The 25,521-nt window shown below is 43.0% G+C and overlaps 1 protein-coding gene across 3 annotated transcripts; it reads left to right on the top strand.

Moving 5' to 3' along the window:
* The first annotated feature begins 112 nt into the window (after positions 1-112).
* CRK (CRK proto-oncogene, adaptor protein) lies at positions 113-25,278 on the top strand. Of its 3 annotated transcripts, none has more exons than XM_054573294.1 (3): positions 113-491; positions 10,210-10,745; positions 22,644-25,278. In XM_054573294.1, the coding sequence occupies exons 1-3, from the start codon at positions 251-253 to the stop codon at positions 22,779-22,781; spliced, it is 915 nt and encodes a 304-aa protein (XP_054429269.1). In that variant the 5' UTR covers positions 113-250; the 3' UTR covers positions 22,782-25,278. The 3 variants fall into 3 exon arrangements, with proteins under 3 accessions (XP_054429269.1, XP_054429271.1, XP_054429270.1); XM_054573296.1 differs by having other exon boundaries at positions 10,210-10,575; positions 22,644-22,787; XM_054573295.1 differs by lacking the exon at positions 22,644-25,278 and adding an exon at positions 15,557-15,930 and having other exon boundaries at positions 10,210-10,575.
* Positions 25,279-25,521: the final 243 nt, after the last annotated feature.

The raw sequence follows: 25,521 nt of genomic DNA, 5'->3' as shown, positions 1-25,521 counted from the left end.
CATGCGCAGTGCGTGCGCCAGCGGTCCCTTGCCCTTCTCCTAATGGCGGGCGGTGGTCCCTTTCCCGGCATCCTCCTGGGGAATAGGGAGTGCGTCATTTCCGCTCGGGAAGGCCCGCGGCCGCCGCCGCCATTTCGGGCGCTGCTGTTAGGCTGAGACCCGAGCCGGTCCGCTGGGCGGCGGGCGACGGAGCTGGAGAGGCGCGCGCGCGGCGGCGGCGGCGGCCCAGCGTGTAGGCACCGAGGCGGCCATGGCGGGCAACTTCGACTCGGAGGAGCGGAGTAGCTGGTACTGGGGGCGGTTGAGCCGGCAGGAGGCGGTGGCGCTGTTGCAGGGCCAGCGGCACGGGGTGTTCCTGGTGCGGGACTCGAGCACCAGCCCCGGGGACTATGTACTCAGCGTCTCCGAGAACTCGCGCGTCTCCCACTACATCATCAACAGCAGCGGCCCGCGCCCACCGGTGCCACCGTCGCCCGCCCAGCCTCCGCCCGGTGAGGGACGGGCAGGACGGGAGGCCCCGGGCGGGGGTGAGGGCCGTGGAACTTCCCAGCCTGGCCGGCTGCTCCTCGCGAGCTGACCCCCACGAGGGACGTGGGCAGAGGGCTGGAGTGACTGTGGCAGGAGGCGGCTTGCTGCCGGGGCGGGTTCGCACAGACCAGCGGGAGTGCGTGGGGGAGGAGGAGCCGCTGACCCGGGCCTCTGGGTGTGACTTGGGAGGACAGCCCAGGGGAAGGGGAACTGCTTTGGCCCCAGGGTGGGGCTAGCGCCCGGGCCAAGCACAAGGGCAGGGCTGGGCAACGTGGGGACAAAGAGCTGAAGGGGATGTTGGTACTGCGGGGGCATCACTTGGCAGCAGTGCTCAGAATGAATCCGATAATCCTACAAGTGGCTTTTTAGGCTTGAAACATTTCCTGCAATGTTGGAGAGCTGGGTTTGGCTATACTCCACTGGTGGCCTTTGGTAGGAAGTCACCACATACAGGCCGGGAGGCATGGAGACACCCTCAGGAAACCGGTCAGCTTTTTCCTTTCTTGGGCATTTTTCCGAAATACTTTTACCGTCTTTTTCCTCCGCGGAGGTGAGCTCAGTGCCTTGGTGATAGAAAGCAAGCCCTTTGTGGCCAGCCCAGAATAAGTCTATGCTCGGCTGACTGTCTAAGAGTCTTAGTGTCCAGAAAACTGTTCTCCACATACAGTTAGGGGGTTCTAGTTTTCAGTGTTTAGTGGAAGGGAGATTTTTTTTTCCCCAGGAAACAAACCAGAAATAAGCCAATGGAAACAATTCCTTCTCTGAAAGTGAATGGAAGGAACTTCATTTTTCCTGGGACTTAAACATTGTCACTCGTGTACTCCAGGGCCCCTTCTTGCTCCGTAAGTTGGGGCTGTGGCTTGAGTCTCTTTAGGGGGAACAGACCCTTGCTGGGCAGATTCTCTGGGAATTTAAATTATCTGCATTGGGCCTTCTTTGCAAAGATCATTGAGATATGGCTGTCTTACCCATGCCTTTGGAGTTGGGGAAATATGAAGGAGATTTATGCCCCTACTACTTGAGGTTTGTGAAATCCAGGGTGATTCTGAGGTGATCATTATCTTGGTAACAGGGCCAAGAGTCCTAGTGCCTTCTCACTGTTCCCAAGTTGAAGCATTTTCTTTCTGACCAGCTGAGACTAGATGCAGGCCAGTCTCAAGTGAATTAGGAAGTTCCTGAACCGGGCTTTGCAGACTTACCCTTTCAGGATAATCCCAATTTAGATTTATTTACTCTGGCCAGAAATAGGGGAGACAGTCTCTTTGTTGTTAATGCACACCAGTTTAAAAGAGTATGGGATCTTTGTAAATTATTCTAGGTCGTTCCCAGTCTGGTTGGTTTAATAGCATTATAACATGAGATGGGAAAATTGATGTGATGTATTTGCTCTGTACCAGATATATTCTACTGCAAAATACCCTGGTGTTTAGGGTATTTTGTTACAACTCAGTGACAAGATGGCAAACTGTCAGTGAAACTTCATTCTCAGCGTTTTGTTTGTGTATGTGTTTTCTTGGTTGCAAATTTTGGAAATGGCAGCAGGCAGGTTTTTTAATTTGAGCTTTCTGCACACCTTGGCATTATGGCTCTATCTCAGCACCTCCCTTGATACCGAGTTCCACCTTTTCATAATATATGAGTTCAGATCCTTGGCGCAAGAGAGAAAGTGAAGATTGCCAAAGTTTGTCAGTGGGGTGGGGAAAGTATGGGCAGTGAGGTAATTTCTGTCGCATACCCTATTTTCCATGTAGGGTAATTGATTCACTTGTCTTTATAAAGAATATTTAATCTTTGTTCTCACCCTCCCCCATCAAGCTCTTTTTCTTTTGAAACCATACAGAATTTCTAATAGAAACCTCTGAGTTTTAGAAGGACAAAGGACATATACAATATTAATAGCTAATATTTACTGACTGGCTATTCTGTGCCAGGTACTTTGCCTCATCTCATTGACTGTCTCTAACAATCTAGTGAAGAATGTACTGTGATCTCTGTTAAAATACTTCCATTTTATAGATGAGGAAACTGAGAATCAGAGAGTCAGTAACTTGCCCAAGGTCACACAGCTTGTAAATACTGAGTCATAATTTAAGCCCAGGAATTTTGACCTGAGAGCTGACACTATTACACTTTATTCCTTTCTGTCAAAGCCAGTTAACTTTCAAAAAAACTTACTGATACGAGAGAGAGAGAGAGAGAGAGAGAGACAGACAGACATTGGTTTGTTGTTCACTTAGTTACGCATTCATTGGTGGTTTCCCGAATGTGCCCTGACTGGGGATCAAGACTGCAACCTTGGTGTATTGGGACACTGCTGTAACCAACTGAGTTACCAGGCCAGGGCCAAAGCCAGTTTCCTTTTAGGATCTCAGCAGTGCTCATAGAGGACTCAACACTTTTGTGTCTGTCCTAGGGTCCCAGATTTTTGTTTAAAGACCAAAAGGAAAGGATGGTGAAGAAACTGGCTTTAGTGTTCAGACAATACACATTTGCAATCTAACAGTCAGTGATGAAGAGGCTTTTAACTTTCTTATTTGGCAAATTGAATATGGAAAATGAGATTTTTTAAAATTATTTTTAAAGATTTTATTTATTTTTAGAGAGGGGAAGGGTAGGAGAAAGGAGAGAAACATCAGTGTGTGGTTACTTCTTGCACGCCCCCTACTGGGGACCTGGCCTGCAACCCAGGCAAGTGCCCTGACTGGGAATCAAACCAGTGACCGCTTGCTTTGCAGGCGGGCACTCAATCCACTGAGCTGCACCAGCTGGAGCTGGAAAATGATATTTTTGCTTAGGATAACATTATGTGTGTTGTGAGTATAATAGGTAGAATTTTTTAAAAATTTTGTGTTTATTGAAGCTGGGAACAGTGAAACAAAGGAAGGGCTTACCATAGAAGAAGCAACAGGAGAAAGCCCAGCTGGTGCTCTGCTTCGGCTGCCTAGAAATGTTACAGGAAAGAAGTGGGCCAAGGCCGGGCTGCTGTCAGCTCCCTGGGAAGGCAGGGAAAAGGGGCCTTGAAGACAGGTTCAGGGGCTTAGCCCGCCAGGAGTCATTAGCTGCTCCCTTAGTTGTAAGTCTCATGGGGACCCTTAGGATTTAGGAGAGAAAGGTAAAGGGGCACACCTGAGACGGAAGAAAGGCAGGGGTCGCATGTTTCAGAAATCCTGCCACGTAGGTAGAATTTGTTTGGAATGGCATAGATGTAATTTTTTGAGGCTTAGGGATAAAATAGGTCTCAACCTTTTCCAGTGAACCTATTTTTAATTTATCTTGGGTGTTCAACTCTTACAAAATAGGGATGTGGCATATGCTGGGAGTGCCCTGGCTGTGCTCCAGTGCCATAGGTCAAGTCCGTGGGTCGTACCCTTGTCAGGTGGGACTTCAGGGTATACCTCTTGGGAAGGCTTTGCAATCATTGATCCACTCGTTTCTTTCTCTTGACCAGTTGACAAAACTGAGTAAGCTGGGAGAGTAGTTACAAGCCTGAACTCTAGCCTGGGTTTGAATCATACCTGACATTTACTAAATGTAACTTTGAGCAAGTTCTTTAACTTTTTCTCTGCCTCAGTTCCTCATGTGTGAAAGAGGGAAAATAGTAATACATCATAGAGTCATTGGAGGGATTAAATGAGTTTTAGTGCATTAAACATTTAGGAATGGGACTGGCATAGAGTAAGTGCCTAATAAGTATTAGATACCTCAATGTTAGGAACATAACTATGAAGTTGGGAGGGAGGAGCTGAAACAAAATGGAAAACTTTTCAGCATTGATAGGGCCTCAGAAAGCACAGTTGGTGAGCATACTGAAACAGCATGTCTTAGGGCCCTGACGCTTGCGGGTCCGTTGGTTGGGTGCTGTCCCACCAGGTGAAAGGTCCCCAGGTCAGTACCAGTCAGGGCACATGCCCGCGTTGCTGGTTTGGATCCCTGGCCAGGGCATGTGCGAGAGGCAGCTGATCGATGTTTCTCTATCTTTCTCCCTCCCTTCCCCTCCCTAAATCTTTTTTAAAAAAGCTCTGGCCGGTGTGGCTCAGTGGATCAGGTGTTGGCCTGCGAACCGAAGGGCTGTGGTTGGGCTCCTGGTGGGACTCATGCCTGAGTTGTGGGCCAGGTCCCTGTTGGGGGTGTGTTGGGAGGCGGCCAACTGATGCTTCTCTCACCCATCAAAGTTGCTCTCCCTCTCTGTCTTCTTCCCTTCCCCTCTCTCTAAAAATAAATAAAATTTAAAAAATTTTAAAAAAACACCCCAGCATGTCTTAGGGAGTAAGCGCTGGGGTGGAGGAGAGTGAGCTGCATCAAGAGGTGTGAAAGGGCCTTGGATCCAGTGTATGGAAATAGGATGGCACCTATTACATGCCCAGCTGTTGCCCTAGTGGGTGAGGGTAGCATAAAAGCTTGCCTCGTTTTGAGGGTTGGGGTGGGCAGAAGCTAGGGTGGTAATTGTTCTGCTAAAGCCACTTCTCTGGAGATCCTGTGGGACTGCTACTTGCCACTAAGTGCCACTTCACTGCCACTTCTTTGTACCTTCAGTATCTCTGTTTCATTTGTTTATTTCATCTTCGCAGTTCTCAAACCTGGTCCTCATGTTTTACTCAATGTCAGTATCCCTTCATTCAGTGGTTCTCGAAAAGTTCTTCATTGACTTACTTAGAGATTTTACACCCCCAAAAAAGATTCCACGGTGAAACGGAGTGGGTTTATTTGTTGCAGGACTTCTCCAAGCCTTTACTATGCCCATGTGACATTACGACTCTCCAAGAGAGGCAGGTATTGGACACTGGGTTTTTTCAAACTTATTTGATCACAGAACTTGTTGAGAAGCAGCTTGAGATTCTGTGGATTCTTCTCTGGGAAACAGCCAACTTTGGATTTGGGAATAAATTGAAAATTTCTAAAGAAATTTGGAGGTTGGGTGTGTGTGAAGCTGGATTTTCTTTTTTCTTTTTTTTCTGAGCACCTATAATGGTTACTTTTGGGAACTTTATTGGGTATTTGGCCCCATGATATATTAAAAAACAGTTCATACAGCTAGTAAATGACAGAGAGGATGCTGTCACAGGTGGAAGTAAGGGGTCTTTTTAGCCCTTGGTATTGAACAGCAGTGGGGACTGTTTATCGAAGCAACCTCTATAAATACCATAGGCTGAGGACAAGGGAGAGAGGGAGTGGGAATGAAGGAAAGGGGAGGAGGAAGGGAGGTGCTGTGAGATCAAGAAGAGGCTGGTGGTAGAGCCACTCTGGAGGTATCCGTGCCAGAAGTGACCTGGCCTGTTCTAGCCCACAGAGCTTTTGCTTGTTCTTTACAAAACTTGCAGGGAATAGTATGGTAAAAATGGATGTAACCTTAGGGCTAAAATGCTTAAATGTAGTAAGACGAGCATGTACAGAAACCAAAACAATAACTGCTTGCATTGATTTCTAAATATATATATTATTTATTTTATGAGGGGGGAAGAAGAAAGGGGGAGAAACATCGAGTGGGGGCTTCTCGCATGCCCCTCAACTGGGGACCTGGCCCACAACCCAGTCATGTACCCTGACTGGGAATCCAACAGACCAGCACTCAGTTCACTGAGCTACACCAGCCAGGGATGCTTGCATTGATTTTGATTTTTGGATGTGTTAGTTTAAATTGCGTGTTCAGAATCCAGCACGAGTTTGATGTAGCACAAGTCAGTGAGGTTTCATAGTCCCAGCAATGAGAACCATATCGTTGGTTCTGCTCTCTGGGCTGACTGGCTGACTATATCTCCTTCCTTTCCTGCCTTTCTTTTTCCTGCCTTTGGCTGTTTGTGGTTGGAAGGAGATGAACTAGGGAAAAGGAACTGGAACACATAGTTGGGGTGAAGTTTGGGCTTATCTGTAACATATATATTCTTTTTCTCTCCCTTCCCTTCTGGAGTTTGAATCAACAAAACTTGACTACCCCGTATATCTAACTGTTCCAGTAGTACACAAAAACAGGTATTCCTCTGTGGAATTATTATAGTGCCATTAGAATAAAGAATTTATAGGTAGCCCTGGCTGATGTGGCTCAGTGGATTGGGTGTCAGCCTGCAAACCAAAGGGTCGCTGGTTCGAATCCCAGTCAGCGCATGCCTGGGTTTTGGGCCAGGGCCCCAGTAGGGGGTGTGGGAGAGGCAACCACACATGGATGTTTCTCTCCCTCTCTCCCCCTTCCCCTCTCTCTAAAAATAAATAAACCTTTAAAAAAAAAAGTTAATAGGTAATGTTGAAGATTTTCCTTGGTGTTTAACTTGTATTTCTGGGACCATTGGGATTGTCAAGATTGGCAGGGGGAGATCATTGTGGACTCAGTTTACACCATGAAGCATTTGAACAAGAAATGAATTGAACCAGCTTCCTACTTTTATGGCAGATAAGCTTCGAGTTTTTCTTTTCAGAATTCGCACAGAGATCTTTGAAAGGGACTTGGCTTAGTGGTCTTATTTGTTCTAAATCCACCCCCCACCAAAAAATTTTTTACTTGGATTAGTACAGTAATGGAGCCATAACAATGGATGGCAGGGAGTGGTTGCCTCCTTCTAAGAATTAAAAGGGTGCTTTGCAAATGGTTAGGGATGGTCAGAACTGCTCTTTCATTGTGGTTTTGTTGTATCTGAGAACAAGGTTTGTTGTTGCTACATTTTGTTGGGGTTTTTTGGTTTTTGTTTTTTTTTGGGTTTTTTTTTTTTTTTGAACACATCTTCAGTTGAAAGTGAAAGCCAGGGTCGGGGGCGGAATGATGTCTAAAACATGCTGTTTTGCTTCTTGCTCACCAACCACCTTGGTATGTTTTTGTAATCCCAGCTATGCTGTGAGCTCAAATCTGGGAACAGATTTTCATTTAACTTTCCCTTGCTTTAGAGTTGTCTTCATTAAGAGAAACAACTAACACTTCCTGAGAGCTCACTGCCTGCCAGCCACTGTTGAAAAGGTGACCAGTGAAAACCATTTGGCTGTTGCACCTTGGCGTGTGGTTGGGTAAACTCTAGCGAGGGAGCTTTTCTCCCCAGGTGTCATCAGGACCATTTTTCTAAACCACGGGCTCTTCGCTGATGTGAGGGTTCTCACTACCACTCAGCCCCGGAGACTTCCGTGATCCAGCAGTGCTAAGTAGGTCTCCTTGGAGCTCGCAACTGACCGTCTGTCACAGTTCAGCTGGCTTAAAGATCACTGAATTGGCCTCGTGGTGATAGGCATGCATCTCCTTGCCTTCCAGACTGGAACAGCAATGATTTCTCATTGGTGATCTACTTTAGTGATGAGAAACTCCAGAGTGTAGCACCACCTCGCTCTGGTATGGTCTTAACCAAAATCATGTCTCCAATCCTGTACTTGGAACTGTTGGAGTTATCTTCTACTGGTGCTTAAGTGTTTGTCATAGATGGACAGTCCTGGGTCTGGGCATCTATTTCATCATCTTAAGTTGAATAAACAGCCAGCGTTACTGAGTGTGGGCTGCTAACTTGTTTTAGGCTACAGCTGTGAATTCCACAGATGGACTTTTGTAATTTAAGAAATGTGCAACTCTCCTTTAAATCATGCCTTGGTCTCTCATCATTCATTTGGGTAAAAAAGAGAAGGCACACTCATCAGTGCTCATTCTGTACTGAGGACTTCTGTTTAACTTCCAAAGCTTACCTTTTCACCCCTCCCCAGTAGAGGGTTTTAAATATAGTTCTTCTGGTCACTCTGGAGCAATGTTTTCTAACATTGAACAAAATAATTGGGTTTCTTTTTTTTTTTTTTTTTTTTTTTTTTGAGTGGCGAATTAATTTAGACATCTGGACTACCACAGTGTTGCTATTTCACAGCTTAATCACTATGGCTTTTAGGCGGGTGGGGCAGTGTTAATATAAGTGGAGAGAGTAGAATGGCACTTTTCCTTTAAAAAAGAACTTGAACAAGTAACCTTTACAAAAGAAGTACAAATACTCAATAAATATGAAAACTAAAGATATTTCAAAAGAGATAACATTTCTTAATAAATTGGCAGTGATTTTTAAAATGCTGTTTTGATTAAGGACATGGGGGATATGGGAGCTCATAAACCACTGATGGGAGTTTGAAAGTATACAAACTTTTTGGAGGGCAATTTAGCAACATAAATTTTTTTTTTTAAGGTTTTATTTATTTTTTGAGAGAAGATAAGGGAGGGAGAAAGGAAGGTTTTCAGGGAGAAAGTGGGAGAGAAACATCAATATGTGGTTGCCTCTCAGGTGCCCCCCACTGGGGACTTGGCCCTCAACCCAGGCATGTGCTTTGACTGGGAATCAAACCTGAGACCCTTTGGTTCACAGGCCCGTGCTCAATCCACTGAGCCACACCAGCCAGGGCTGGCAACATAAATCTTAATGTTCTTATCATTTGATCCTGCAGTTTCATTTCAAAGAGTTTATCCTAGGGAAATAATAAAAAATTCTCATTAATGCATAAGAACAAAAATGCTCCTAACAGCATCATTAGCACTAGTGAAAGGTTGGGAATACTTTATAGCCATTAAAAGTCATATTCTTGAAGAATATGGGAAATTAAAAAAAAATCAAGAAACAATTTTCTGTGAAGCTATTACTTATCAGAAAACCAAAAGGTAAAAAAAATCCAATAAAGATGATTAGATATTTTGGGTGCTTAGCAGAGTGCAAGAAAAAGGTTTGTATTCCCCATTAGAAAACTTTCTTACTTGAATTGATATATGTTCATTGGTTATTTTTCAGTTCTAGAACTCAGGATAGAGAGGGACCTGAAGTATACCCTGTGTCTTGGGCCACACACATCTCTGCATCATGAGAATTTTAAGCATTCCTAATATGTCCTTCGCCTTGGATCCTCGGTGTGTCACCAGAGGTTGAGGATTTTAACACTTCCTTATTTTTTTCCCCCAAGCATCTTTGTTTACCGTGTGTGTCTGTGTGTGTGTGTGTGTGTGTGTGTGTGTGTGTGAGTGTGAGAGAGACACTGAGAGAGACGCTTTTGCCTCTAAAGGAACCATCCAGTTTCTATGTTTTATTCAAGTGAAGGGTTTAGGAACTGATTTTTAAGCAGTTTCTTAGTTTCTAGTCAGGCTCCTCTGCGTTTTATTTTTCCTAATTAAGCCTTTTTTTTTTTTTTTTTTTTTTTTGCTGTTGTAAATGAAATTGATATCAGCAATCAGCCTTAAAACTATTTTTCTTTTAAATTGTAGAATACATTCTAGATGTGAAGAGAACAAATGTGTGAGTGTAGTGTAGATTCCAAGTTCTTCCTACCTTTTCCTGGAATAGCTGCTGGAACCTGTGAAAAAGGGAGCTTGCTACATTTCCTGAGGTTGAAAAGGAGATTGCAACAACAGCTTGAACCTTATGCTGCTGTATAAGTGCAGAACATTTTGGGAGAATGAACACAGTCTCCATGTTGCTGTTTTTGATCCAGCAAGGAGCCTGTCCTGAGTGTCTTGGTCTGACATGGCCTCTGCTCTAGTTCCTTCTCTGCTGCAGGTGGCATTGGGCATCTTCCTGGGAATGTTTCAGCTACAAAGTACGGTTTGTTTACTATGAGGAGAAGGGGTTATTTTTGCTAGACAGTTCTTTGTCCTGATTAAATATTGACTAAAGGTGTGGGGGAAATGCTTAAAACCTGTGTTTTTTTATCACCAGTATAATCCTTTAAATAATACCCTGCTCTGTTTTTTTCCAGGGGTGAGCCCCTCCAGACTCCGAATAGGAGATCAAGAGTTTGATTCATTGCCTGCTTTACTGGAATTCTACAAAATACACTATTTGGACACTACAACGTTGATAGAACCAGTTTCCAGATCCAGGCAGGGTAGTGGAGTGATTCTCAGGCAGGAGGAGGCAGAGTATGTGCGAGCCCTCTTTGACTTTAATGGGAATGATGAAGAAGATCTTCCCTTTAAGAAAGGAGACATCCTGAGAATCCGGGATAAGCCTGAAGAGCAGTGGTGGAATGCAGAGGACAGCGAAGGCAAGAGGGGGATGATTCCAGTCCCTTACGTGGAGAAGTATAGACCTGCCTCCGCCTCAGTATCGGCTCTGATTGGAGGTAACCAGGAGGGTTCCCACCCACAGCCACTGGGTGGGCCGGAGCCTGGGCCCTATGCCCAACCCAGCGTCAACACTCCGCTCCCTAACCTCCAGAATGGGCCCATTTATGCCAGGGTAATCCAGAAGCGAGTCCCTAATGCCTACGACAAGACAGCCTTGGCTTTGGAGGTACATAATGTGCAAAATATAGAAAGAAGAGATCTGCTACAGGGTCTCCCTTTCAGACCTCTTAGAGCTTTGTAGGAATGCTGAATACAAGCACCAGCATTGTGATGTTGTAGATGTTGAACCATTAAGTATTGATTTTGGCATTTAAAGTTGGGTTTTCTTTTTTTTTAGAAAACCTGTTTTGAAATGAATAAGCTTTAAAACTGTATAACTGAATGTTCTGATTGATCTACTAAACATACTTTGACTACTTTAATAACACCACCTGAATTCACAGAAATTAACCTAAATATTTTTTTCTTATCTACATTCTAATCTATTTCTTTCCATTTATCATTGTCTGAAATAAGGTGGGCTCACAAAGATTTGAGTATAATAAGTGATTCCTATCACTTAAGTTTCCCACAGAAACTTAATGTTTTTACTTTCAGGGCATGGGGTTCCTTACCATTGATTGATTTTGTTCAAGTAAGAATTCGGGAGGAAAAGTAAAGCATAATACAGGTGTGAAGAGATACATATCTAAAATTAGTAATTCCAAGGAGCAGCAGGTTTACTTGGTCTTTGTTATTTAATGCATTTTGCAGGTAAGAAAGCCAGTGTCTCCTGAGGAGTAACTTACTGCCTTTGCTGATAAGTAGTTATCCTTGGTAGCCTGTCTTCTCCAGCCAGTCACTGCATTGTCTTTATTCCCTTATTTCTCTCTATATCACTCATGGCTTTGTCTCTTTCCTTCCCCTGTTTTCCCTTCCTCTCTCCCTTCTTCCTCCTTTTCTCCCTCTCCCCCTTTCTGAGGTAAGCAGAGCTGGTAGTTTAGCATAAAAGCTGGTGCAGAGGTGGCATGCTATCCCATCTTTCAGAGCCTACTGATATTGTAACTCAGTGTGAGCAAGTAACTTTCTGAGCATAGGCTCAAGTTACGTGTGCACAGATTCGTTGAGAAGGGGCAAACGTGTTTTCTTTCTTTTTTTAAGATTTTATTTATTTTTAGAGAAAGGGGAATGGAAAGAGGCAGAGGGGGAGAGAAACATCACTCGGTTGCCTCTCGCACACCGCCAACCAGGGGCCTGACCCGCAGCTGAGGCATATGTCTTGACTGGGGATCAAACCAGCAACCTTTCAGTTCGCAGGCTGGCACCAATCCATTGAGCCACACCAACCAGAGTGCAAATGTATATTCCTGTAAACTGAACTCTTCTCTGAATTTTTTCTTTGGTTATATTCATATACTGAGGAGAAAGAGCTTCCCTCTGTCCAAGTGGGAGTGCAAGCCCACAGAGTAAACTAGAATTTATTCAAACCAGTCACTGGTACTGCTGGATTTGACATTTTTCTTTTACGTTCTGTGTAGTGGATGCAAAGAAGAGTTAGTTGTCTTATTGGTTTGACTGGGAAATGTGTTTTTGAAGTGTATATTCTTTGAGATCATGTTGTGACTTAAAAGTATCATGTCCCTGCTTTGAAGAGAAATGAAATGTAGGTTGTCTAGGCCTGGCCACTTTTTCCCCGCTTAGAGTTTGGAGGATAAAGAAAACAAGTTTCTAGCCTCATGTTTTTATTTAAGTTCAGATGATGCCAGGGTCCAGCACGGTGCTGTGAACATGACAGATGTGACTCTTGACGGTCATTGCAGGGCTTGTTAGCGCTGGGCTGGCGTGTGAAAACGGCATTCATAGAACAAGGCAGCTAACACCAGAAGAGAATAGGTATCACATTAATTTTGCTTCCATTTGCATTACTCTTTCTGAAAGAGAATTGTTTTTAATGATGCCTGCCTTGATTAGAGGCTTCAGTATTCAAAAGTGGTTGAGCTGCTCTCTCTGCTGTGAAATATAAATCTTGTGAAGTAAAGATTAGTAGAAAACTAGTTTATGATTTCAGTAAGTTTTCTGGTTGGATACTGGTTTTGAACCACATGTTGATGGCTGAAGATGGCCTCTTTCAAGTTAGAACAAATACCCCAAGTAATAGCTTTAAAACATCCTAAGTGATTAAAAACATGGTGCTAGTTTACCATCATAGAATTCTATAGCTGGAAAGGACCTTAGAGGTCCTTATTCATTATATTAAAAAACTTTGATGTTTAGACAGATCGAACGGATTGTTCCGACCAGCTGGAGGTAGAGATGATGAACCCAGGTCTGTCTCGCTGCCTTTTCTACCATACCCAGAGTCAGGCTGTGATTATGTTTGCTTTGTGACAGTGCTGCCGCCCTCCTCAGTGCAGGTTTTATGTGGGGTCACTGACAGCTTATGCTTAGTTGTACTATCTGTGCAGAGAAGCACAGTCCTTTCCCATTTCTGGTTTTTTATAGGAGCTATGCCTAGACCTTATTGCAATGAGGCTGGAAGATAAGATTAGGAGACTGGCTTTCTGACCTTCGAATTCTGGTTTAAAAAGACAACAGCAGCAGCAAAAATTTATTGCTATAATTGACCAACTATAAATCCCCATCTGTAGACCAGTTAGGTACATTTTAGTGGAGTTTTACACTTAACTTGAAATATTTTTCAATTATAGTTGACATACAGTATACACTTGAAATTGATTAATTAGAATCTTTGCATTTTATGTATGTATGTATTTTCCTTGAGGGCTTCTTTTTTTCCTTTCCTTTTTTTTTTAAGGTTTTATTTCTTTTTAGAGGGAGGGGAAGGGAAGGAGAAAGATGGAGAGAAACATCAATGTGTAGTTGCCTGTTGCGTGCCCCCTACTGGAGCCCTGGCCTGCAACCCAGGCATGTGCCTTGACTGGGAATCAGACCAGCGACCCTTTGGTTCACAGGCCAGCACTCAATCCACTGAGCTTTTTCCTTTCCTTTAAAACAAAAAATTATAGCCCTGACCGGCATGGCTTAGTTGGCTGAGCACTCTCCTGCAAAGCCAGAGGCTGCTGGTTCAATTTACCAGTCAGGGCATATGCCTGGGTTGTAGGGCCTAGTTCCCTGTTGGGGTATGAGCAAGAGGCAACCGTTGATGTGTCTTTCATACGTCTATTTTTTTCTCCCTCTCTTTCTTCCTCTGTTTCCCTCTCTCTAAAATAAATAAAATCTTTTAAAAAAAATTATAGTTGCTATACAATAGAGTCATCATATCTTAGAACTGGGCATGCCCTTAGAGATAATCAGTGTCCTAAGAGTTCCCAGGAGGTGCCTGGGGAGAAGAAGCTGAAGATGCAAGGCTGTGGGTTCCCTTTCTTCCTTTAAAGTAACTTTTTAAAAAAAAAATTTAAGTTTATTCATTTTAGTGAGAGAGAGAGAAATACCAATTTTTTTTGTTGTTCCACTAATTTATGCATTTACTGGTTGATTTTTGTATGTGCCCTGACTGGAGGTTAAACCTGCAACCTTCATGTATGGACATGACACTCATATCAACTGAGCTACCAGCCAAGGCAGTAACTCTGTGTTTAACTGTGTTATATGTTAGGGTCTCTCCAAGATTTTTTTAAATTATTTAATTATTTGTTTATAAGGGAGGGAGAAAGAGGGAGAGAAACATCCATTGGTTGTCTCTCGCATGTGCCCTGCTGGGGACCTGGCTTGAAACTCAGGCACATGTCTTGACCAGGAAACCAACTGGAGACATTTTACTCTGCAGGTTAAAGCCCAACCAACTTGAGCCACACTGGTCAGGGCTAAGATTGATTGATTGATTTTGAAGAGAGGATTTTTGTATTATCAAACAATAAATTAAAAACACAGTACTCAGCCTTGGTTCAGTGGGTTGAGTGCCGGCCAGTGAGCCAAAAGGTCTCCAATTCAATTCCCACTCAGGACACATGCCTGGGTTGCAGGCCAAGTCCCTAGTTGGGGGTGTGCGAGAGGCAACCAACTTCTGTTCTCTCACACATCGATGTGTCTATTCCTGTTTCTCCCTCCCTTCCCCCCTCTCTGAAAAAGAATAAATGAAATCTTAAAAAAACAAACATAGTACTCAAAGAACAACCTGCCCTTGCCTTATTACAGATGGATGTTTCTTGCATGGTATATTTGCTGTGACCAGAGTCCTCTACTAGAATATAAATTATTAGATACTTTCTCCTTTCCCACCCTCTGGATTTCTCTATTAGGAATAAAGATTCTGGAAAGAGGGGGATAATTCTAGTTAACAACCAAAGCAGGAGTATTCTGCCTGTTAGAGTTCAGCCTAGAATAATTCTGTAATTTCCATTCTCTGATTCAACCTGGCATTTTTCATTTAATAGATGATAAAACTTCAGAGAAACCAAGGAGCTTCTGTGGTGGTCTTAGGCTTAGACCTGTTCTTCAGGGCACAGATAGGGAAGCTGCAAAGTGCTTTGGGTCCCTGGTTATATGTAACAATGATTATATCAACGCCACATCTCCCCACATGGAACTCTGTGAAACATAAGTTTGTTAAGACCTTTTAACCTATGTATGGAAAACAGGAGTTAAGACCCCAATTTCCCCTTTGTTAACAGAAAATAAGAGTTTGGAGGTTAGAAGAACATGAGTGGCATGTCCGTGCCATGTCCAGTTTGTCTTTTCCTGGTATAGGAGGTCTAGAGTTCTGTATTGCTCATTGAGACAGGTGTCTTGTCCTTCTTCCTTCCCTCCTGTTTGGACATCTTCATTTGAAAACATAGAATGTCAGTGGGAAGAGATTTTGGAAGCAACTAATCCAGCCTCTCAGACATTGAAGGCAGGCCCTCTGGTATCTTCCTGGGTGAATTTTAAACATCTGTTCGAATATCTCCACTTTGGGGGAACTCGCCATCAACCACAGGTCAGGAGGTTTCAGACTTTCTTGGTCCATAGCACCCATTACATCTCAGTGCTCTTTCACAGGGCGCCACGCCAGGAGATACATCTAACAGTTCCATTTACTACGTAGGTAGGTTCAAACAATGTAAATATTTGTATCCCAATAATTAGTACCCATTTGAAAAATACAATAAACATAATTGAAATAAAAGTGTTTTAATTTTAATCTTAAATAACTGCAATCACTTAACTAATGAGGTGCACACCTATTAGACACTGAAGAGTTTCTCAAACCTTGGGATCATAGTGAACACTGCCACCGTCATTTTCATGAGGTACTTGTTTTTTTTATCACAGCAACTGCCGAAACCCAGCTTTGCAAAGCTAAGACATTGTTGAAAGGAATGTAGTGTGATCAAATGTCAGTATGGTCAACTGCCTTGAGCTGGTAGTTCACATGGCGTAGGAGGTATCAGTTACTGTTATGTTTCCATCAAAAATTTAAAACCTTTTGCGCCACTCCTCCGAGTTTGCTGCAGTGCGTCTGACACTACTGATGGGGAACCTCAGGGAAGTTCAGTGTGTTAGTGTCTAGAAAATTCTTCATATTTAGCTGAAATGTACTGATTATGTATGGTCGGTTACCTCCCTACTTCTCACCAAGGGGATAGGGAACTTAGTTTTAGGTATTATCAGTTAATTGAGCTCAGAAGATATATTCTCACTTGGACTGAAACCAGGGTAAGATGTATCTTCAAGGATTTGGTGGGCAATTTAAAAAAAATTTTTTTTATTTATTTTTAGAGAGGGGAAGGGAGGGAGAGAAGCATCAGTGTGTGGTTGCCTTTCACATGCCCCCCTGCTGGGGACCTGGCCCTCAACCCAGGGATGTGCCCTAGATTGAGAATCGAAGGGACAACCGTCTGGGTCGCAGGTCAGCACTCAGTGCACTGAGCCACATCAGCTAGGACTATTAATTCTTTTCATCTGGTAACCTAACATTTAAATCTCAAAGACCTGCTACTTTCTACCAATACCACCCATGGCCACTTCAGTCCATCTGTGAGGCAAGTGAATCATCGAGGCTGAATTGTCCTTGTTTCCATTGATATGAAAGACTGTAGGTGGGCCCTAAATACCACCTAGTCCTTAGATCATCGGTGTACAAGTTTTTCAGTGAAGGCTATTACAGCCTCTGTCACAACCACTCATCTTTACCACTGTAGCAAGAAAGCAGCCATAGACAAAACAACAAATGAGCTTGATACCTAGCTTAGGTGGTTGTAGTTTTCTTTTTTTCTTGTTCAGCCAAATCTTGAAATAGTTACCAATTGTGTACTTAGTGTGTTTGAAGACAAGGCCCCTGTATTCTATCTATGTGCATACTTTTCCATGGCTTTACTCATATGAGTTTGTGTGTGTTCCCTGCCCTGAGACCACTGGAACCCTGCAGCAAGCCGGGGTCAAAGGAATGCTGGCAATTGTTGAGGCCTTTCCTGTTAGGCAGTAGAGACAGGCACTCGAAGTGCAGTCAGCCCCCTTAGGTTACACCAGCAAAGGGGGTCACTCAGTTCCCTGATGTCTCTTGTTTAGTGAATACCAGAAATGAATGTCACCTAGGTTCCAGTTTTTCTCATTGTCACTGGAACTCTGGTATAGGTTGGGTAATCTTTTGCTCCAGGACCAGTTGTAGGTTTGACTACATCTGTATGAGATGGTGTTTTACCTTGGGAACTGCAGAGAGCTAGGGGAAGAGACCCATGTTCCTCAGGTCCCTGGGAGTTAAGAAACATGTCATCACATTCAGTCTTCTTACAGATCATGCCAGGATTTACTTGCAGACTTGCTCTTAAGGGTGTGTTACAGTGTCAGGAGGCTGAGGGACTGACTGGACACTAAAACAGGAGCTTGGTGAAAGAATCATCACCATCTCCTTTACAAGGTGGCAGTGAGGTCTGCCTCATGAAGAGAAAGGTCAGCTGCTATGTAGTGCATCACTCTCATCACCTTTGTAGGGTCTTTTTCATCAGTAAGCAGACTAGGATTTTGTTTTTCCCGTCTAGAACTTGAATTTGAAACCAGTAGTGTTAGAACTAAGGTTTTTACTGCACTAACTGGTTAGTATGTATATTACTTTGTATCTTAAGATTGTGACGAGTATTCAGTTTTGCTTTCTTTGTCTTTGATATGGTAGACCAAGCTTCTAGTTCTTAGGTATCCCCCTCATCCTCCCTATTCTGGCCTTCAGGAATTCTGCTTTAGTAAGTTGTTGCCTAACAAAAGTATGCATTCAGAAATGTGTCATGTTTCTGACTTGGAGAAAGAACTGCACTTCATATAGCACTGTTTTCCTTTTTTTCAAACTATGAAAGTTTATTTAGAAGATCACAGAGGTAGAAGAAGTGAGCTGTCGAAGAAATGGGGTCAGGGCCCTGGCTTATGTGGCTCAACAAAAGGTCGCTGTACTGTATTGTATTGAGCCTGCAAACCAAAAGGTCGCTGGTTCGATTCTTGGTCAGGGCACATAAGTGAGTTGCAGGCCAGGTCCCCAGTTGGGGATGTGTGAGAGGCAACTGATCAGTGTTTCTCTTGCACATTGATGTTTCTCTTCCTTTTTTTCTCCATCCCTTCCCCTCTCTCTGAAAATAAATAAATAAAATCTTTTAAAAATGGGCTCAGGAAACAGGTTACAGAGGCAAAAAAAGTTTAGCACCATTTTCTTAGACTGCCCTGTCCCCTCCTGTACGCCCCCACCCCCAGGCCCCCACGCTTGACAACCACCCTTCCAAACTGTGGTGGCACTAGGGCTTTGTGTGGTCTCTGAGGGTAGTCATACTGCCTTTGGAACCTGTCCTTTTTTTTTTTTTTTTTTTTTAATCCTCACCCAAGGATATGTTTATTGATTTTTAGGGGAAGAGAGGGAGGGAGGGAGGAAAAGAAGGAGGGGGTGGAGGAGAGAGAAACAGGCAGACATTGGTTGCCACCCATACACGTCCCAGCTGGAGACTGAACCCACAGTCTAGGTATTACCATGACCGGGGATCAAACCTACAACCTTTTGGATTACAGAATGATGCTCCAACCAACTGAGCCACCTGGGCAGGGCCAGTTTTTTTTTTAATTTTGTTTTTTATTGTAGAGAGAGAAACACTGATTTGTTGTTTCACTTATTTATACATTCATTGGTTGATTCTTGCATGTGCCCTGACAGGATCTAAGTGAAACCGTGGAGTATTGGGACAAAACTCTAACCAACTGAGCTCTCCAGCCAGGGCCAGGGGCTTCTCTGTTTTTGACTCCAGGAGTCCCCTTGTGCTTTGAATATTCAGGAAGAAGACCCTTGGGGAACAAAGTTAATTTTAATAAGGTCTTCCTGGAGGTATTTGCACTACAAGGCCACTTTGAGCAGGTTAATTAGCCCAGTTGACTGCTTACAACTTTTTTTTTTATCCACTTAAAAATCAGAATCATTTTGGTCAAGGCATAGCCTCCCTTTCACTCCCTGACATTTGGGCTTCTCTGCCAGGAACCTAAAAAGATCTTGAATTCCAGAACATAGAATGGTTTGCCTGACCGTTTGCCTGTAGAGTGAAATCAAGAGAGTATGTATGTACGTTAGAGATGGCTCTAATGTTGTCCAAAGGTCCAGTTTGCACATAATTCTCCCGCCAAGAAATATCTTACCTGACAGGCACCCCTGCTGTTTCTCCCTTTGAACTGTGAAAGAAGAAAGGCCCGTGGGCGGCCTGGCAGGTGTGCCCTGCTGTGGGGGACCCGCCTTCCGTCCTACCTGTTACTTAAAGCTCTGCGGGGTGCAATTCCAGATGACACTTTGCATTTATTTATTTATTTAAAAAATTTTATTGTTCAATTACAGTTTTACAATTACAATTTTATTGTCCCCATTCCCCGCCCCGCCCATTACTCTTCCCCTACCGTACAGCACTTTGAATTTTTAAAAATAAAGGCAATATAACACTGAGAGAAAAGAGAGGGGTTGAAACCTAGCTTTTGGTATCGGGTAGAATGGTGGGCTTAAAGATGTATCCTGGAGAGCCATCTCCTACAAAACACCTGGGAAAAGCTGGATAAAATGTAACAGACTTTTTTTTCTTGACAGCTTTTTATTTAGATTTGAAATCATTTGGTAAAATGTGCTAATCCTAAATAGACAGCTGTCAGTTTACATGTATATACACTTACGTGTTAATCACCCACGTGAAAGTCCAGGACACTTCCAGCACTCCAGAAGGTCCCTCATGTCCTTTGTGTGTGTCTGTAACATCAGTAAAATGACGGATTCAGATGGGATAGCTGTTAGGGATATTAGCTGGGATGTCATCAACCAGTTTCTTAAAAGAAATTGGCCCCTTTGTCCCCCTCTGGAGGGGAACCTCACGTGAGTGGCTATTTAGATTTTTGACATGAGCAAACACTTCCCCTCAAATATTTTTCTTAAGTGGGGGGGTTATGTTATTCTGGGTCCAGTTAGCAGAGTAGCGCTTAGTATGACATGAGTGTTTTGACAGATAGCATAAATAAGTATGTAAAATGGGGAAGACGTGCTGCACTTGTTATAATTGACCATAACATAGCAAGGGGCTAGCGGCACAGAGACATGGATTTTAGTAATGTGCTGTGTGCACATGCATGTGGGTGTGAAGGGGAAGGGTGAGGAGTCCAGGGTAGCTGACAGGACAGGCACAAGGAAAATTCACTAAGGAGTAGTTACGGAGCTGATGCTGTGCCTAGCTTCATGCAACACTAAGAGTTTTTAAAAAAGGGAGACATGTGAGACAAAGTCTGAGAACTAGAGTTGGGGATAAAGGAAGAAATTTTTCAGACTGATTTTACTAGCAAGGAAATTTTCACTTGATGTCCTGGTCTTCCTCTCCCTGAAGACTATATAAAAATCTTTACTTGGCATAGTTGGCCTGCTCAGATGTCAGGGACTTTGAATTGGGTTGAATTGGAAGATTGCGGGGGATCAGCAGAACCCTGGTGCTGGCAGTCCTGTAGGAACGGAGCTGTTTGCAAGGATGAGCGTGCGGTATCATTCCTCCCTTCCCTCCCTGTCCACCCTCAGCCTTAATCCTCACTGTACCGGCAGGCTGAGCTCCTTCTCACCTTTTTATCTCATCCTTTGTCTCTAATACTCCCTGGTGTCTGTTTCCTTTTCTCAGCTTCCTGTGACACCCCCCCCCCCCCCCCACCACCACTGTAGGCCTCTGTGTTTTTCAGATAGTTCTTTAGGAAATTACTGACAGGCCAGTAGGGAAGCTGTTTCCTCTGCGAGTGAGATCAGGCTGGCTCCGGAGAAGGCCCTCAGCCTAGATCTGAGCTGGCTTTGGTCAGTGCTTGGCTCACAGACATCCTTAGGGAACCCAGAGGGCCCTGGCTGCGTAATTTGAAGGCTCCTGGTGGAGCAAAAAAGGGTATAAATTGGCTTTGGAGTCAGGTGCTCCTGGGCTCAAATCCCAGCCCTGCCACTGGCTGTGTGACCTCAGATATATCATGAAATTTTCCTGAATTTCAGTTTTCTCACCTGTAAAATGAAAAACAATTCCTCTCTTACAGGGTTATTATAATGACTAGAAAATAATTTATATAAAATACCTTCTACAGACTTGATGAAAGTTCAATAAATACTAGTTATTAACTTAAAACCAAATGAACAGGCTTAGAAAACCACTTGTATGCTCAGTACTCAGATGTTGATAATTAAAAGATAATTATAAGCTCTTGAGTCCAGTGACATAAGGGGCCTTATCTCCAAATATTAAACAAAATATTGTTCAATATTTTTAAATACTTTATATTTATCCTAGCCTGAGGGCATGCCCTTTGATTTCTTTATTATTTTTTAGTTTTTAGAGAGAGAGGGAAGGAGATGAGCCCCGGCTAGGGACTGAACTTGGAACCTTTTAGTCTGTGAGGTGAGGCTTCAACCAGAGGACCCACACCAGCCAGGGCAGTATTGTTTAATATTTTGCCACAGGGTAAATTCATTTATCAGGCTGACCTTACCATTTTAAAAATTTTTTAATTTTTCATCTTGTTTATTTTTTTTATTTTTTTCTTTTGACCTTGTCTTAGTTTCATAGCACAATGGAAGTATATCCTAGATTGTCAAATCATTGTGTGTGTGTGTGTGTATTTTTAGATTTTATTTATTTTATAGAGAGAGGGGGAAGGGAGGGAGAAAGAGAGAAAGAGAAACAGCAATGTGCGAGAGATACCTGGATTGATTGCCTCTCGCATGCCCCGAACCAGGAACCTGGCCCACAGCCCAGGCATGTGCCCTGTGAATTGAACAAGTGACTTGGTTTGCAGGCCGGCATCCAGTCCACTGAGCCACACCAGCCAGGGCTCAAATCTTTATATTTGATGTTGCAACAGGAAGCTTTTTGTAGTAGCAGAAACATAATGTCCCCTTATTAATAAACAGGTACCAAGTGGCATTGAGGGAGCAACAAAGTCTGTCAGTGCATGGTGGGGTGGGGTTAGAGGGTTTGGCAGGTAGTAGCCTGCAAAGTAGAGGTTGCTGAAGAAGTCGGGGGCTTTGCAGGGAGGCAGTGGTATTTGGAATTTTGGCCTATACCTGCCCAAATGGGGAAAGCCTTGCCTTGGTAGGGAGGTGATGGGAACACTTCATTTTCTGGGACCAAGTGAAGTATGCTTCCTGTGATTGCCTTCTGCTCTAGAAGGAGTAGCAGGCCAGGATGTGTGTATGAGAGTGGGCTGGGAGAGTGTGCTCCTGCTTTATGCGGAGAGTGGAGGGGGCAGCACACAGACTTCTTTCCCTGGCCAGGGCCTGTGGGGCAGGCCGGAAACTAAAAGTAGCAGGTACGGAGAGAAGGAAAAGTAGCTTACTCTAGTTGGGCTTGCTCATCAAAAGATACTTGAGACTTCCCAGAAGTATCACTTTTTAGGATCCTTTCTACTTTCTGCCTTCTCTGTTTTTCTGCACTGCTAAAATCACTTCTTTCTGCCTGCATTAACCACAAATAATCATTCTGGTGGTTGGGGCTTGGGAGGCAGCAAATAGCCATTTCTGTAATGTCAGCCCTTGAGCAATCATATGGGCAGGGTATGCCTAATCAGGAAATGGAGTTTTTCCGCTTTCATTCATAACTGGAAATAAAGTGCTCTCCTTATTCTCCTCCTGCAGGTCGGTGAGCTGGTAAAGGTTACGAAGATTAATGTCAGTGGTCAGTGGGAAGGGGAGTGTAATGGCAAACGAGGTCACTTCCCATTCACACATGTCCGTCTGCTGGATCAACAGAATCCTGATGAGGACTTCAGCTGAGTATAGCTCAACAACCAATTTTGCTGACAGATGGGAACAATCTTTTTTTTTTTTTTCCTCTTCAATTGCCATCTATACAATTTTCTTACAGATGTCAAAACAGTCTAGTTTATATAAGCGTTCTGTTACCTGTGATTATTTTTAGACTGAACTACTATATCCCTAGTCCCATTTACCACATTCAGGGTACAAAACTGGAGGGCTTGTGTGTTAACTTCTGAATTGGAAATTCTAGGTGGTCGCCGCCATGCCCGAGGGTGTTAGAGGGATAGGGTTCTTGCCTCCTTTCTCTCAGGCAGTGCACATCAACCTGTGGAAACTGATGGACAGAAGAGAAGCGTTGCACACGGCTTACCCTGATTTATCCAGTGGCATTGTTTTCATTCTGAAACCGTCCTATCAAATGGCAATAGACTGTTCCCTTTCACCCCCGTAAAATAATCATGTACCATGTGAATAGTACCCAGTGGGATTGCTTTTTCATTTATAGAACACGACCGTTGTATGACTCATTCTGACAGTTCAAATCCTGAGATTTCTGAGGACACTACTAGAGGCATTTGTCTTCCTTCCTAGTCAATGCTTCATACTTTTTCTTGGGATTCTTTGAACCCTGTCATCCTTTTCCAGATAGGTTAATTCTAAAAAAAAAGTGTTTATTTTCATTCCAGATGACAAGCAGGATGTGCAGAGCACTTTATTCAGTGCATAGCTTTAAGCCAGTATTGGATTCACTGAGTGGACAGCCAAACTCTCAGCTCTCTGCCTTCCCTCGAGGGGCCATAGCAGGTTCACAGTGCTGCCGCAGCTCAGTGGGCTCCTGACTAACGGGATCCAGCAGGGACATTTCTCCTGAGTGCCAGTGTCCTGCTAGGGGATTCTTTGAAATTCTTAGCTTCTACTTGGAGTGGAAGGACCAATCACTTGGAATATTCCATAGAAGGTTTTGGGGCCAAATTCTGCCCTCTGCTTTATGTGCAACTTGTATAAAAGTCAAGTTAAAATTACATGAGTTTGGGAATAGAGGTAGCACTTTGAAAAATGTTTGAATCAATCAAGAATTAACTTAGGTATTATTCTTCACGTTGCCAGAATAGTGCTTGAAGTACATTACTTTATAAACTGCCTTCATTTTTGGCTCTTTTTCTCTATGTTCAAGTTTAGTTTACAAATCCTTTTTAGTATGGAATGGTTTTTATAGGGTCAGGTGCTCCAAAGAATATAGACTTCTGAGACCAAAAATGATCTAGGCTGTATAGACTACAACATGAAATTTTCAAGGCTGGTTTCTAGCCTAGAAAAGCACTAACTGGTCTGTGGTATGGTATGACCAATAGAAACACCTTATATTTTGTTGAGGGCCTATTTTAGAAAAGAAACATACCTTTTTAATTGTTTTGCATAGGTAATGGTTAATTTGCCTTCTTCCATGTACACCAAATTATGGCCTCCCGGTGACCAGCACAATGCCTGGCACAGTTGGTGCGCAGATGTGTGTCTTAGTGAATGAGGGGTGGGCAGGAGCTCATTATGTGGCACAGGGAAGCCACCTGGCACAGGAGTACATACGTTACCACAAGGAAACTAATGAATTGACGCTAATTTAATATATTTTTACCTCACACTAAGGTAATGCTTGATAAAGAGATTGACTCGACTTTTTAAATGTTAGCCCAGTGCTATGCACATAGTGGGTGCTCAATGTTGAATGAACAAATTTGCAATACTAGGTTTAATTTCCACCTGACTACTTTGTTAAATTTTCAGTTAGAGGATAGATACTGTAAAGTCCAAATACACATTAAATCTTGTTTTCCTGAAAGTATGACATCTAAAATATTTGTAGAAAAACCTTGTCACAACTGATTTGAGTATTTGTATTTTCTTTTGCCTTTGACATTACGATATTGGCTTATAATGTCTCTTTTCATATTATGTAATATTAGTGGAACATGCAACTCTACCCAAATCGTAAGAATTTCTCAATGATGGGTTGTCTGAGGCCATTAATATGAACTGTCAGGTTGGATTTGGCTGGATGTGGACCTTAAGAAATCAAAGGACTTAAAAGTATCTTCCAAAAATAAATGCTAGAATCTTATTCAAGTGCATATATACATTGTCACAGAGCAAAGTAAACTGAAATTGGCTGCTATATTTTATATAATCATTTCTGCAAAAGCCCAATTTTTGGATACTAATATTTGACGTGGTTAATTCTTATTAATTTGTTGGAATTGTTTATTGTTAATAATGCAAATAGATAATTTTTAATTATCCTTAAGTAACATTTCACTATTAATGGTTTGAAATGGGTGATAAGCAAACAAATTTGAAATAAAATATCAACATGTGCCATTGTATTATAACACTATACACTTTCTTGACAGTTAAATTTTGAAAAATGTTTTTTTGTAGCATGTATTGTATATGTTTATAGTATATGTAGTAAATAAAAATATGGCCAAATGTTTGGCTTGGTGATCTTTTGAAGAAAGTAATCTTTGAATATTTTTCACAAAAGAGCTAAATCTGTTATGCTAAGGGAATAATGGTTGTGTGCACTGAGACTACAAACAATATAATGAGAAACAGTTATACACACTCTGTGGATACTCATTATAGCTGGGATTAATCATTGGTGATGTTTTAAAGGGTCTCCAGAAGTCAGGAAATACTGACATGAAGGGAATGTTAGAATGACTGTCTAATTGGAAATCAAGAATGACATGGACGGAGA

The sequence above is a fragment of the Pteronotus mesoamericanus genome, unplaced genomic scaffold (assembly GCF_021234165.1).
Source record: "Pteronotus mesoamericanus isolate MK-2021 breed Mesoamerican mustached bat unplaced genomic scaffold, CSHL_Meso_final contig_246, whole genome shotgun sequence".
NCBI classification, from domain to species: domain Eukaryota; kingdom Metazoa; phylum Chordata; class Mammalia; order Chiroptera; family Mormoopidae; genus Pteronotus; species Pteronotus mesoamericanus.
This window is presented reverse-complemented; position numbering and strand designations above follow the sequence as displayed.